At 40.6% G+C, this 16,265-nt stretch overlaps 1 protein-coding gene across 2 annotated transcripts in view; it reads right to left on the bottom strand.

Moving 5' to 3' along the window:
• Positions 1 to 16,265, bottom strand: part of hpse2 (heparanase 2) — a 58,238-nt gene extending 41,973 nt beyond the window's left edge. For both annotated transcript variants that reach the window (XM_049009155.1, XM_049009156.1), the window contains exons 1-3: positions 15,882 to 16,265; positions 11,813 to 11,967; positions 10,730 to 10,891 (exon numbers count right to left, since the gene is read on the bottom strand). In XM_049009155.1, coding sequence (XP_048865112.1) covers positions 10,730 to 10,891; positions 11,813 to 11,967; positions 15,882 to 16,141 — 577 coding nt within the window. In that variant the 5' untranslated portion in view covers positions 16,142 to 16,265. The remainder of the gene's footprint in view (positions 1 to 10,729; positions 10,892 to 11,812; positions 11,968 to 15,881) is intronic.

The following is a 16,265-nucleotide window of genomic DNA, read 5'->3' as shown; positions in this document are numbered from 1 at the left end:
TCATTCTATATACTTATGTGAAACCAGATAATTCCCTAGACATACAACAGACCAGAGTATGTAGGCATAACATGTTAAGATGCTTCTCAGAATTACAACTCAAAACCTGATGGAATTAAAACAGTGAATTTGACTCTGCATCCGCAGGCCTGGCACTTGGCTCAGTACTGTTTAAATAATAGTGCCACTATTGACGCTTTTGTAAACTATAGAGAAAGCCACCTGGATCAAATGTTTCTGCTGGAAGTTAAAATTTTAATAGAAAAGGCTAAAAAAAAACAAACCGCCCTTTAAAGCCAAAATGACACTGATTACATTTAAATTAGATCATTTATACCACAATTTATGGATCATCGTTACTCCTCTACTTCTGACCCATGTACTCCTAAAAATTTTGATTCTGCAAGCCCTTAAAAACAGGCATGTAATGAAAATCGCATGAACAGCTATATAATCAGCGCGGGAATCCTTTTCCCCTTTCATACCTGCCAAGCAAACACTCACTAAGCGTGCCTGTTGTGGCTTAGTAGAGAATGGCAAAGAGTGACTTCAGTGGGGAGACACATAATGATAAATAATCCTGACAAGTTCTGGAACATCAAAACAGCCACAGACAAAGGAATAAAAATGAAATAATATGTAGTTCACAGGTGGTAACAACCAAAATGGCCAATTTCTTATATAACCTGCATTTTTAGCAGATCTAATATGTTCTATTCAGCAAAAAAAGCCTGACTGAGTTAAAAGTGCTCTGGTTCAGCTAGACGTCGAATGGCATGACTCCGGCAGCAGCTGTAGAACATAAAAAACCCAGAAGAGGGGAGAAATTCAATATGCTTTTATGCTGGAAAGTCCTTCAGTGAAATGTTCATTAAGTCACAAATCTCAGCAACATGTGAACACATCACATAGCAGCTGATATGAGAGAGGGAAGGCATCAAAGGGGGCTCCGTCCTGCCGAGGCGTCTTCGACTCTGAGCTGCTGGTCAGGGAGACGCCCCCAGCAGACAGCCGTTAGGCCTGTGGACAAGCCCGGACAGCCTGCGTAGACCTGGAACTGCTCTGTCGAAATTTGCCACTGTTTGGCCACTTGCTTACAAATCTCCAACGACTGCCTGGACTACTGAAAGTGAGCTCACAGTATTCCTGGAGTTTATTGGAAAGAACAGACCAAATGCTTCCTTAAGGGACTCAGACATTCATCTGTCATGACAATGGAATGTAAAATTCCACCAAAAGGAGGGGACATTCTAGTGCCACCAGAACAGTTGACTGTTATAATAGGGATTTGAGGCTTCCTTCCTATCAAATAATAGCTCTAGGGCTGGGCAATGTCTAAAAAAACAATAAACGATACTGACAAAAGGCGATTCTAGGGACACTGGGGGCCTTAGGCAAAAAACTCCATGGGGCCCTCCAACGCGCCCCACCCAACGTGGTAAAATGTATGACAAATATTCTAGTGTGAAATCTGAATTAATAATCTCAACAAAGAAAATTTAATAAACGCATTTGCTTTATTTTCACTTTACTGTGAAAAACAGAATACACAAACAAAGCAGACTTATTGCTGCAACGTACTATGGACATTTCCTGCCTTGCCTGCCCTGTCCCAACACCTCTGATGCTGGCACACACAAGCACTCACTACTGTGGCACCAAGCGCACAACATAAAATTTTTAGATGGAAAAAAAAAACATAAAACCATGGGGAAACATACGGGCTGCGTACCACCATTATGACTGATGTTTACATACACTGATACCTTTGCGTACCACAGTTTGAGAACCATTTAAAGCAAAAAATACATTCTATGAGGAGTTAAAACAAATTATATATATGTTATACAAACTGTCAGCTTAAAATGAAAGCCATATCATTAATCTTTGTGTTATCTAGGTTTGTCTGTAGCCCTGACAAAGGTGATAATCGGCAGGTAGTTACCTTCAAACACTGACACCAGGTTACTTGTCTGTTATCGTTGATTACCGATAATATCTCCTATTGGGTACTTCCTTCACTTTGGCACCAAGACACAGATTTGATTTCGAAACCATTTAACACGCATGACCTAAAAGCAAAATGTAAAAATAGGGCGGCTGACCTTGAAGACCAAGGGAGGGGAGGCAGCAGCCTGGCCGAAGTTCCCAAGGAAAGGTGCAGAAAGTGCAGAGCGGCGCCGCTGTGGACTGGCAGAAGCAGCCTGCGCTGAGACGGGGTCAGCGGAGTCCCAAAAGGCTGGGAACACTCAGTCTGCCAGGTGCAATCTCCACATCACTACATCCACACTGTGCCCCTTGCCCCATCTTGCCCCGCCACACTTGTCCTTCGTCTCCACTGGAACGTAATTAACTGTATACATAATTGTGGCAATTCCTCAAAAAGAGGAAAAAATAATCACATTCCCTGGGCACGCTCATAAATATTTCCTGACAGCCTGGGAGTCAAATTAGGAAAATCAAACTGGCCTGGTTGTAATGCAGATCGCATGTTTTGCCTTGGGACCTGGAAACCCAATTTTCCCCAATTGAGAGTACGACACAGTGTAGAAGAAGTTCCTGGGATTAGCGCTGCCCTCTGAATGCCGCTAGGGGCTTTCATGGCTCACACTTATGAAGCTTCCCCATCCTGCTCAAAATGCTAGTTCCTTTGTTCTCTGAACAGTGTATATTTTGCAAGATCTGCAAAAAAAATAAACCATACAAGACAAATAAAAATAACATTTCAAATTGACTTTACTGATGTGTGGTTATAAATTGGCATTCCTATGAGTCTTGGCTCACATGTGGCAGCATATTGTCAACATGTGTAATGACATATTCTGTTTGTTCTGTAAACACTTTAGGTATATCAACAGCTCTGATAACAATTGCATGCAGACCATGTGGACTAGGAATGACACTCCTGGCCAGCAAAGTCCCAAAGCACCAATACTAGTGTCACCACACTGCTAATGAGCACATGGATAAAAGAAAATACTCATGCCCTCCGCTCTTGTAAAACCTCCCAAGTTATTAATCACACTGTTTCTGCATGGCATGTTCTTCAGCCTTGATTAATGTACACACTTATTCACTCTAAAGATACTTGAACCACTCTGCACTCAGTCACCAAATGGAAAATGAGTACACTGATCAGCCATAACATTAAAACCACCTGCTTAATATTGCGTAGGTCCCCCTCATGCCACCAAATCAGCTCTGACCCGTCAAAGCATGGGCTGAAGGTGTCCTGGGGTATCTGGTACCAAGATGTTAGCAACAGATCCTTTAAGTTCTGCAAGTTGCAAGGTGGGACCTCCATGTATCAGACTTGTTTGTCCAGCACACGGATACTCAGTTGTATTGAGATCTGGGGAGTTATGAGGTCAAATACACACCTTCAATTCTTTTTCATGTTCCTCAAACTACTCCTGAACAATTTTTCCAGTGTGGCAGGACACATTATCCTGCTGAAAGTGGTCGCTGCCATTGGGGAACACCGTTGCCATGAAGGGGTGTACTTGGTCTGCAACAATGTTTAGGTAGGTGGTACATGCCAAAGTAACATCCACACGAATGCCAGGACCCAGTGTTTCCCAGCAGAACATTGCCCAGAGCATGACACTGCCTCTGCCAGCTAGCCGCCTTCCCATAGTGCATCCTGGCTCCATCTCTTAACGAGGTAAATAACACACACACACACGCAGCCGTCCACATGATGTAACAGGAAATGTGACTCATCAGACCAGACCATCATCTTCCATTGCTCCATGGTCCACGTCTGACAGTCATGTGCCTACTGTAGGCACTTTCAGCAGTGGACAGGGGTCAGCATGGACACTCTGACTGCTTTTAGGTATGCAACCCCATGCACAGCAAGCTGTGATGCACTGTGTGTTCTGATACCTTTCTATGGTATCCAGCATTAACTTTTTAAACAATCTTTACTATAGTAACGCAGGATCAGACCAGACCAGCTAGTCTCCTTACCCCACACGTATCAATGAGTCTCAGGCACCCATGACCCCATCGCCAGTTCACCGGTTGGCCTTCCTTGGACCACTTTTGGTAGGTACTGACCACTGCCCCCACCCCACTAGTCCTGCCAATTTGGAGATGCTCTGATACAGTCATCTAGCCATCACTATTTGGCCCTTGTCAAAGCCATTAAGAACCTTACGCCTGTCAATTTTTCCTGCTTCCAACACCGCAACTTTAAGAACTGACTGTTCACTTGCCTAATATAAAATGGCACCCCTGACAGGTGGCACTGTAACAAGATCAAACATCCGTGTTATTTACTTCACCTGCAAGTGGTTTCAATATTATGACTGATCGGTGTAAGTGTTCAAAGTGCCCACGGTCCTCGGACGGTGCAAAAACTAGTGTCTACACACATAATCAGGGCTAGCCTCCTCACTCCTCTGTTTATACATATGATCTTTAAAAGCCTATTTGCTACTAGCTTTTAATAATAATTGTAGTAATAATTTATCAGGTCACAATTTTCAGTTCATACTATAAAGCATGTTCTTCATATTTAAAGCATATTATTAAATGTTAAACTGATAAAACTCAAAATAATTGACATTAGGGTCATACCTGTAGTAATATATTTTTATCAAAATATACTTTTATATATCACTACATTTCGTACAGCTGACGACTTAAAATCTTTTCTGGAAAATCAATTTGTGGGGTTTAACTTGTTTTTTTTTTATATCTTAGTTCCCAATATTATGTGATAATTAGAAAAATGTTCACCACTTGCCACAGGCTATAATTATGTTGGATCCATATCTTAAATCTGAAAGGAAAGCCAGTGAACCATTTAAGTCCAGGACTAGATAGGCACATGCAGGCAAAAAAGTGCCCCAAGGAATGGGAAAGACCTGGGACCAGACTGGGATGTTGCCACAGTTACACCTTTCCTGGGATACCTTGTAAATTGTTTTGCTGACTTCCTGGCCATTGTGTGGATCATTGTGCTTGCGACATTTAAAAATCATTGTGTGAACAGGTACACACAACAAGATCTGGTTTTATAAACATAAAAATACAGGGAATTATTCCTTAAAGGTCTCACTGGGAAAACATTTTACATGCCATGAAATGGAAGAACAAAAGTAGAAGACTTTGCTAAATATACTGCATGCAGTGCTGTTTTCAGTTACTCTCGAACAGCCGAGATCACATGTAATTCAACTAAAACCAGCTCTTGCTGCAGAGGCAAAAGGACAGCTTGTTTTGGCCACAATGTTCCTGAGCACCTCACAGATGTCACAGAAACACTGGTGGAAGTCCTCGCTTTCACGACAATCCCTGCCTTCCCAATATACACCTCTGTGTGAGCACAATTCATAGGGAAATGTCAGTTCAAGGTTTCTTAGATTATGCCCAATGCAACTAATCTTTTTACTTATCAAACTAATTTTTCAGAAGAAATTCAAGTCTATTATAGACAGAGATCACACTGACAAAGACTTATAGGCAGTCAAGAGAAATGTTTAAAGCTATTTCTCTGAGTAGCAAATACATATTTGCTCAGAACAAAAAAACACAATTTAACTTTAGAACATATACAAATTAAGAGCAACACAACGGAATGGAAACTAGTAAGAATTTCTTCCGTTCTAGAAAAAGTGGGGGAACCGGAGGAAACCCCACGACGACATGGGGAGAACATGCAAACTCCACACACATGTAACCCAGGCGGAGCCTCGAACCCGGGTCCCAGAGGTGTAAGGCAACAGTGCTAACCACTGCACCACCATGCCACCGCGGACACCCCAGCCATTCCATGTATTCATTAAATTTCACCACCAGCCCACTTAATTAATTAATTAATTAAATTAGTTAAATAAGTCAATAAGGCATTGATTAGTTATACTCAGTGTGCTAGTGGTCCAGTCATAAAATATATGGGAGTACTGGACGGTTGCTACAAATCCTGGGGTGGCCAGTGGTGGCTTAATGGTTAGAGAAGGGCACTCGTGATTAAAAAATTGTGGACTCAAATCCTCCACCAGCAAAATACTGCTCCCCGGGTGCTGAATTAGCTGCCCCCTGCTATGTCACATTGTTACATATGGGTTAAATACATTTCATTGTTGTGTGCTATGGTATGACAACTAATCACTAAAAAAGAAAGATTGTAGCAAAAGTTTTGAAATGGCTAAGCTGACACTCCTGGTCAGGCATAACAGCATAGTTTTACACCAATATGAAGAGCATTTATACATAATTTTCTTTGGCTGCCTAAGACTTTTACACAGTACTGTACTCCATGCAAAAAAAGAGCTTAACATGCTGTAATGCTTTCAGAATTCTTTAGACATTGATAAACTGTTAGTTATTTTAGAAAGATCCCGTTTAAAGTATTAGCACCTTATACTACAGTCTCATTAAAGGCTTTATTTACTCAAGATTCACTGGCTGAGGAGTGAAAATGCTCCATTCACTGTGGACTTTGCAAGGTGAGCAATTAAAAGGCAGGAACACAAGTCTGGCTCATTTCCACTTATGTTAGATTTGCAGCCAAATAAAATCAGTTACAATCTGCATTCAGCTGCAAAGCTCTGAAATGTAAAATCTGGACTATTGCTGGCATAAACGTCAACATTATAAAGTGAAAACTGTGAAAATATTTAGCTCATTATTGCACTCCTGAATTTAGCTGGCAATGACCAGTTTTGTATTTGCGTTAATAAAACAGAATATATCTTTAGTGGTTGTTTCACCGGGTTTACAGTATGACCCTGCAAAAAGCAGCATATTTATTTTGAAATGTTTTGACATTATATGGTTTTTCTTCAGCATATAACAAAAATATAGATGTTACATGCTCAACAGTTTCTAGAAAGCCCACATGTGGTCTGAAACATGCTGCAGTTCTCTTTTGTAAGCATCTGGTTTCACAAAATTAAAACCTTTTACTATAACTCAGACCGAAAGTTTACAGGAGTAGACGTCTTGATCTCTCTGAATAAACATGGTGCAATTTTTGAAGAACCCCATAAATGAAATCTGCATCTTGGGGAAAAAAACTATTACAAAAGTTGAAAAATACTACAAAAGCTAAAAATGCAAGCAGTTACTACTGTTGGTGAAAATGAGGGCTAAATGGCACCTTTAATAAAGCCAATCTGCACTCACAGAACGATTTCCTGTCATTTGTCTTGTGAGTTCAAATGGTCAGGAAATAGTCTGGAATACTGCAAACATTCCTACAAAACATTTCTTCAGTGCAGCACTATGATATTGAGGTTCTGTGTCGGGAACAATTGCCTAAGTAGTGTGACTTGACTTCAGGGGACCAGAAGAAAACAGGTATTAGAGAACCAGGCCAAAATAAAGGAGAAAGAGCAAAGGACATTCACTGGGTGCTCCACGGGGAGTCTGCTGCAATCATTCCAAGTTTACAAACATAAGTAACGTCAAATTTAATGTAACCATGATCTTGGAAACAAGGCAGCAAAGATGAAGAAAACAGTGAACAGCAGAGACAGATAAGGTTGTTTAAATATGCAGGCATGTTGCATCTCTAAGCAAAGCTGCAGTCCTTTAATGGTGCATGCACAGGTGCAACTGGCCAGAGCAGGAGGGATCAAACAGAGGGAGTGAGAAGGTGCAGATGAGCCTACAGGGGAACAGCCATGCGGGGAGACTGCAGACAGGATGGGCCGGGCTGACCATGACCCCTGCACTCGCATGCTTTGCTTTTACTGCAGAGCTGTTCCAGCTGAAGACAGCCTACTGCATTGAGCACTAACAAGCCGCCACCTCCCACCTGCCGAAGCTCAGGCAGCCCACGCTGATTGCTAGCAGGCTGTTCTCAAATGGCACGTGGCCTGGTTATCTGGGCCCCACCTGCTGTAGCCTGAACCTTAGGATGAGCCTTAGCCTGAGCCCAAACATCAACCAGGACCCGTGGCAGTGATTTACCCTGAGCTTGGAGGTAAAGTCAGGTCTGAGCTCAAACCAATGTTTGAGCTTAAACTTGAAACTGGAACTAACATGAGAAAAAAATAATATTGAAACATCTTCATATTTGATAACAAAGCAAACATAAAAATAATGGAAACAAAAATGAATCATTTCATTGTAACACTTGCAAACATGTGAATTCCAGTTGTTTGCTAAAATGCACTACAGGTCATTGTTGACTTACGACTGTGATCGGTTCCGACCAATCGTAGGGGGACTTGGTCTTAAGTCGGCCCTTTATTTTAGATGTTTATTTTAGATACATATTTATCATATGTATAGTACATTGTATAGTAAAAATTATGTCATCTTTCAGTCATATTGAATGGTGTTTTTTAACCTTTTTATCACCATTTTCTCACGGGGATACAAGCATGGCCGGCAGTTGGGGTGGAAACTACGGTACTCTCACACTGGGCAACACTGGCACTGACAGACGTGGCACAGTCATGGCCAAATATCTGCGGTCTCAGAACAGTCGTAAGGTTGATTAGTCGTCAATTGCATAGGTCATACAGGCACAGGCCTATATATACCAAACCTGTACTATCACTTATGTTATATATGAAAAAGTGAATCCTTGCCACTGGTATCATTGTAATACCAACAAAGCTGTACAGTTGGTAGTAACTTACAGCCTGTACCAGTGTGGAGGCTGCACTGTGCTGGTACGGCAGCAGTTTCTGCCCATTATTCAAATAATTCAGCTACATTTGTAGCCAAATTTATCAAAGCGATCTCTGATACAATACAACAGTACATAGGTTCATGGTGTCAGATATGAATTTCAAGGCAGCAGTATCAAGCGAAACGTTTCAGGATGAAACTAAGTCTCCAGAAATGTGTGGGGATCCGTGACTGGGACTCTTCCAGTTTGTGCCCAGATCCCGCCTTATTCCCTCACTGAAGCCAAAGCAGAGCTGCCTTTACAGGACAGCACTGCACACAACTGGCCTGGGCAACCCAGCTCTCTGTGATTCCACTGTATTTCTCTCCTTTATTGTTCTTCATCCGAATGTCACCCCGAAGGCTCCCCTTAATACAAATTAGCCATCTGCTGTTTCCCACTTACCTCATTCACCCGCAACTGAAACAAAATAAAGGTGACACTTGTGATACAATGTCTGTGGTGAAGAAGGGTGCCGATGTTAAGCGAAATTTCAGCGAACACATTATTATAAAGTGTCTGAAAAATCTGCGATCTTTTGACAGGCAAAAAAAAAAAAACAATACTTTGAAAATTTTCTCTATATATAAAACGTTTCTATATTAAAGCCCCTTTATGTTAAGCTTCCGATGGCATCCTCAGGATTACCTGCCATGAAACATGCTTTGCCTATAAATGTAGACGGGGGTCTGACATCTCAGTTATGCAGCATTCCATACTGTCTCGGGAAAGCTAAGACATATGGGCAGTCCTGTGTGTCTGTCCTGCATCTGAGCCCACTGAGCTGCAACAGCAGCTCTATGCTGAAGTCTGCCGCGGACCAAAAATGGCAAGAGCACCATCCAGAAATGGAAGATGTCACTGCCGCACACCAACATAGCAGAGGTCAGACCAAGTAAGATGCTAAAAAAGGCTTCCCATGATGGTTTGTGCCTGTAAATCTATTAGCAGCTGCTATTTGGGGTCTGGGACCATGACATGGTGTTTACTAGGAGAATCTCTGCCACTCAGACTAAGCGATTGCCAAAGAAAACTCAGAGATGAAATCAAAGTGATTCAGAGGTCAATGCCAAATCTTAGAAATGGTTGCCATAGTACCAATAAAGAGAAAACCCTCTAAGCACTTGATTAGAAACAACTGTCCCGACTTTAGGACCATTTCAGAGAGAGACTCAGTAGGGGAAATGTGAGATACGAATCTCTTTCAGACGCTCTGTATAAGTGGTCTTATATCTTCAGTAACTCCATCGGGGGCTGTTCAGCGACCGCCCAAGGAGAGGAGAACTCTCAAGGGATGAAGCCACTGCAGATGGAACACTGGAACGCAGGGCCACTGGTGCCCTGGGCCGCGGGAATGCTGGGCTTAGCCCAAGGTGCCAAAGCCAGGTTGAAGAGCTCGAGCTGTGCCCCCACGAAAGCCCCCCAGGACATACTGCAGCAGATCCCTACAATCGCTTCCCATGCAACCATTACACAGCACGAGCCAAGTTGTGTGTATTGTCTGCACTGAAGAGCCTTAATGTGGGAGGTTTTAAAGAATGTAATTTTTACAAATCATTCACAGCTGCGGTTGCCATTTTACTTCAGGTCAGCTTCATCTCTCCACCCTATTGTTTTACTTGAACTGAATCCCAGCATTTTCAAACAGGCCGGCTCTGTTACCTTGATTTCTACTCCAGAAATGAGTAGATAGATTTTATACGCCAGATTACCATGTTACACAGCTAAGAATACATAAGGTGAAATGTGAACATTTCCCTGTGTGCAGACAATGTCCCACAGACAGACTGGCCCCAAGTACATGCCACACAAAGATTGGATTAGGTCCCTGTTTTAGGGCAGCAATTACAGAGCTCATCTCCCCTCCCCCACCACTCTGTCCGTCGCATTAGTCATTCTGAGGGCTGAGCGTTTCAGCTCAGCTTGCGTAACCGTGCAGACTAACAGTCTCACACCAAGCGCAACAGTAACATAGAGCGTTGGACGCATGCAATGGGCCAACCTAAATCTGTGTCACAAGCCATTCTGAAGACGGCCTTCAGGAGGCAGCCCAGTCACAGCCTTGTTGCCGCTACAGCGTGTGTGGTCTCCTACCTGTTAGTGTGATGTTGCTATAGAGGTTGGAGTGCTGTTCCTTAAGCAGCACCTGCTGCATCTGGGCTGCCTTCTCCCGCTGCAGTTCCAGCATCATGTCTGGGTGGTGCGCTAGCTTACAGCCCTTCTGCTTGTCCAGAGCAATGTCACTTCGTACAATATCTGCCAGGCAATAGAGAGAAATCAGCAATCATTCCTGAACACAAATGACAGATGTTGCTCCTCCTATACAAATAATGGTGTCATTCATGTGATTACAATCTCATTTCAAATTCACCAGTCTAGTTCAGTGTATTCTAAATCTGAATTCTCCAGTACTAATTTAACTGATACAATCCCCAAGGTGGAACAAGATAACAACAAGTGAACTAGGTCAAAATACTACTTAATAATACAAGGAATCAAGCTTGCTGAACCAAAAAAGTGTGAAATAATAAATCAATTCCTTTGAGAAAAAAAAAGCAGAATCAAACTAACAATTTAGAATTTATTTTACTTTTTTTGAGTGGTTATACATGAGTAAACGAGGTGTTTGTAACTAGATGCCCACTGGTTACCTCAGTAAATGGGCAGAACCCAGGCATATAATTATGCAGATAGAGTTACAACGCTGTCAAAAAGGTGCATACAATAGTCCCTACTTCACAGAATGGTTCACATTCAGGGGTTTCTTGTTTTCCACATGATCAACTTGAACCTAAATGATTAAGTTGGTAGCCAACAGCCCTGGAACCCAGCCTAAAGAATTCACAGATATTACTCCATGCCAAAGGTCTGCGAGGCACTAAGGAAAGCAAAGATGGCAGCCATTCTGAATGTGGCCATGTGATTACAAACAAGCCATCAACAGGCACGTGCATGAAGCAACAGCAAAATAACACTAAAGGCTCCACTGCTTTGGTAGGTGAAGTAAGAGGGAATCCCAGTGTCTACAGACATACAGAATATAATTCCTGGTTTATACTGGAATATCAGATTTGTAACATATGTAATATATATCCTGATAATTTAAAATAAAATTAAATATTTCAGTCACAATCCACACCGAGAAGGACAGGAGCCTGACTTCTCAAACAATCTTACCATCCTCATAATTCTTCAGGTAGTAGTCTGGTCCTGGCCCACGGAACTTTGCCAGGTTCTTCAGGTTGTGGAACTGAAGGAAATCTGTCCTCTTGCCTCCGAACCTCAAGTAGGCTGGGGACAGTCCACGAGCAAGAGTCACCAGCCGCTTCGAGCTGTGGGAAATGCACAAAGTGATTACTGACTTCACACACAACATTCCTGCCAAAGCTACAGGTTATCAGAACATCAGCACAGCCAAACAACGATGTACATGAGAATGGAACCAGAGCTCCATGTTTGACACATGCAGCCAGATATCTATAGGAGAAATGGCAATGACTTTAGGAAGTTTGAGAATGAAGAAGCATATTACATATCTTAATTTACATTTAACACTGATGAGCATAACTAATCACAGCATGACTAAATTAATTCCAAGACTATAGTGGTAATAGAAATCGGATATCAAAATAGGTTGCTGCAGATTTCATCATTTTTGGCATCTGTACTTTTATTAACTTCTGCTCTGAGATTTAACTACACGGAGTCAGTTTTGGTGTGAGGAAAACAGAAATGTTTCAGTGATTTCGCCTTCAGTAGAAACTGGAATAGCTTTCAGGCCATTTGCAATCCCGAGAAAAACTCTTGCAAAATATACACATTGAGACTGACAGCGTCTGTTTTGACTGTCTCTTCTACAAGAGAGTTGGATTTGACATCGCTAAGTAGTATGAAATTTGCTTAGAAGACCCGATTAAGGACCATTTCTTCTTCATGAGGTAGTTTCCCTGTGTGCATGATAACATGAACTGCATTCACAGTGATAGTGAAATATGAAACACGTACAACGGAAAGCGTGTTCCTGTGAGACCATTACTGACTGTGATAGACTGATCTGTCATACTGGCAAGATCAACACAGGCTCTGCACAGCTGCTCAACACAGACTCAGCATGGCTGGTCAACACAGTTGCTCAACACAGTATTTAGAAAAAACATTCAAAAGAACAAGAAGCACAACCAGGCAGGACAGGGCAGTCTAGTCTAGTATTTGAGTCTTCAGGATAATACAGCTAATCAGGTTAAGCCTAAAATTCAATTTGTGCAAAAATAAATACTATAGAGTATAATAACATTTAACATATGGTTTAAACCTGTAGATATTTACATATTACCGCTACAGAACATTTAAGCAGTCATCCTACAGCCAAAGTCCACAGCCTGAGTGCACTCAAAACTAAACATAACTCATTAGCCAGACAGCTCCTAAACAAACTAGCTGTTTTGTGGCCTACTTATAAGTTTCCTGACCATGAGTGAAATGTAACGATCCAGGAGAAATGCACAGCTGTATGCAGAATGATGCTACAAATGTTTCATTTTAATAACCAGTTTCATGTTGCACTATGTAATTCCACTGCTAAGAAGCACAAACTTGAGCTGCTTGATGGGACTTCACAAACTACTTATAATTTTCTCTCTGCCTCTACGCATATTCTACGTTTTGTACAGTTGACATGTGATCAATTTACGTTTGACCCAGTGTACAAAAAACATGACGAAATATGAAACAAACATATTTCACAGGCCCAAAGCGTTAGTTGACAGCGTTTTAGGGATGACAGTGTGTATATGCCAAGCATATTTATTCACTAACGACCTTTAAGCCGTTTTAAGTGATGTTTGGCAGGCTCCCTCTTGAGGTCACAACACAAGGTCAGTAACGTATTTGGGTATCTCTGGATTCAAATAATGAATTAAATATAATCGCTATTAAAAATATGAATACCAGGGGGTGCTCATTTCCGACGCGAAATGGTTTCAATATTTACGTTTTATGATTCTCTTTAAGAAGTTCGGTAAAGCATGACAAACTTGTATAATGCCGTATTTTTTGTTTTGCAATATTTGTAAACAATAGTAAAACCAGATGTTTAAACTATATCATTATATGAAAATGTGAGGAATACTGAAAACGAAAACAACAGATTTACGGTACATATCATTTAAAAATATAAGCGTCGTGTTTTTAACGGTATACTGTACATTTAATTTTGCTTAATTACACTATAATTTTTGGAATACATAAAGGCACGAGTACTCAAAAAATAAACTCTGAAATTTAACTTAATTCATTTAAAATTGCTCTTCGCATAAATACGTGAAATGTAGCTGGTATGTGCTGGTAGCTAATAAAAGTCATGTTAGCCTAAAGAAACAGATACGCATCATATTCTTAGTACTTGTACACATTCTCATTGACGCTGACAAATTTTTGTTTTTTCTAGAAATTTTACATTTCACAATTGTCAGAATGCTACAATCAAAAAACTACAAAATAGTCGTCGTTTTCAAATTCTTCGGCAAGGACATTAGCGGTTTTAAGGCCTATTCTATAAGCCCTTAAATGTTTGCATTTTATATTATTAAATATCATTTTAAATAATACATTAATGTTTTAAGTAACAAGAAGCAAATACAGGCTACTTATTTTATCTAGCCATTTATAATTGTACGTAATTGCTAATAATATCCCCACGAGCTCGACAAGCGGTTTGAAGATGAATTTACGGTAATGATTTTAGATGTAAAAATTACAAGAACCATAACAAAATTATTTTAATAACAATGCTAACAATTATTGTTGTTAGTGATGACATTTAAAAATATTATTATTAACGCTATGTTAAATTTGTCGCGCTGATTTTGTATTGTAGTTGCTGGGTGCTTCTAAACCGCCGTCTTTCTGCAGACTACTCCAGTACCTCTAAAACTACAATAAACAGATTATAACGGTGTTAAACCATGTTTAAAACCCCGTCCTGTACCCTGAGCTGTCAGCAGTATCTACTCAGCTGAAAACAAGCAAATTGTAGCTTCAGCAACCACTGGCATATCATAGCCAAGCTACGAGATAAGCATGAACACTGCTGCTGAAAAAGGCTAAAGTACATGAGAAAATAGAATAGAAATGTGATTTTCATTTAACAGAAAGAGAGCACAATTTTAAACCAACTGCTGTAGATGCTATATACATATTCGTATTATTAAATTTACTTAAGCTTAATGAGGCCAAATTAAGATTATGTTATTATTTGTTTATTATTATTGTTGTTATTATTATTATTCGTATTGGTGTTTACGTATCAGTATTATTACATGTAGTTTTAGCAACAGCAGTAGGCCTAGTAGTTGCCTCCAACTTCCAAATATCTGTAATAATGAAATAAATGTTTAAATACAGATAGCAGCATTTAGGATAAATTTACAGCGCAACACCATAAATGCCAGAATGAAGGCGCTTGTTCAAATTGCAGCTTTCTTTGACTCTTTCGCTAATTTAAATACATAAAATAAAACTATATATATATGGATATGTATTAAAAAATTTCAGAATATTCCAAGAAAACAGCTGAACAAATACACATAAGTATTAAAGTTTCACAATTGTCTTTAAAATCATAAGTGACCGTTTCGTTCGTTAAATGTAAAACTGCTTTTAACCTTAATATCATAACTGTTTATGTAAGGTTTGGACATCAATCCTTCCATTTTCAATGCCGCTTGTCCATGTATTTTTAATTAGCACCTACGTTTTTGAAAACATACACAAGATAATTTATTACGAGATCCATTATCTCGTCATACAAGCGAACAGTAATACATCAATGATAACTGTTACTTTAAAATGTTCGGACGGGAAGCATTAGTGTCCAGCTGTACGAGATATTATGTGTAGCTACTTGGGCCATTTTTAAAAGAAACTTGGGATTTTGGGAGTGTTGAAAGGTATCCTTCCTCAGTTCCATAATTTTGGGCCTTCGTAGTAATTGTACGAGTACATTTTTACACGTAAAAACAACAACAACATTATTCTGTGATTGCTTAAACTGAATTTCCAAGCTCATACACTATCGCATTCTACGTGTTTCTTTATTTTCCGTTTACGAAAACCACGTTGTCATCAAGCCTGGACGAAAAACTAAACTCTGTAAACCATCAGACCCCACACCCCGAACATGTGTAATCTCTAAAATCCAGTCAGCTGTGAACGCGAGCAGCAGTAAGAAAAATGCAAAACAATATACCTTAGGAAGTCCAGCCAACCGTCTTTAATAATAGAAGGATCCAACTGTAAGGAAAGGAAGTTTTCATTTAGAACCTTAACTGGACTCCGAGTGTTCACGTCTAGGAGAATTAGCGTTCTCTCCATAAACCCCTGTTTTTTCCCTCCCGAAACAGGTCTCCTGTAGGCAGCAGCGGAGGATAGCAAGGGTTGCACCATCCAAGCGACGGATGCCAACCACAAAGAAGAGCCGAAGATGGGTAAGAGGAAGTGCTGGGGCATCTTCGTCCTTTGAACACCGGGCGGAGCACTGCGACCGGGACCCTGCTGTGCAGCTTTATAAAAAAGTGAGAGAAAAGGCTACCTTGGGTTCGAATGTTCCTCTCCACGACCGAAGATATGTGTT

The sequence above is a fragment of the Brienomyrus brachyistius genome, chromosome 3, assembly GCF_023856365.1.
Source record: "Brienomyrus brachyistius isolate T26 chromosome 3, BBRACH_0.4, whole genome shotgun sequence".
NCBI lineage: Eukaryota > Metazoa > Chordata > Actinopteri > Osteoglossiformes > Mormyridae > Brienomyrus > Brienomyrus brachyistius.
This window is presented reverse-complemented; position numbering and strand designations above follow the sequence as displayed.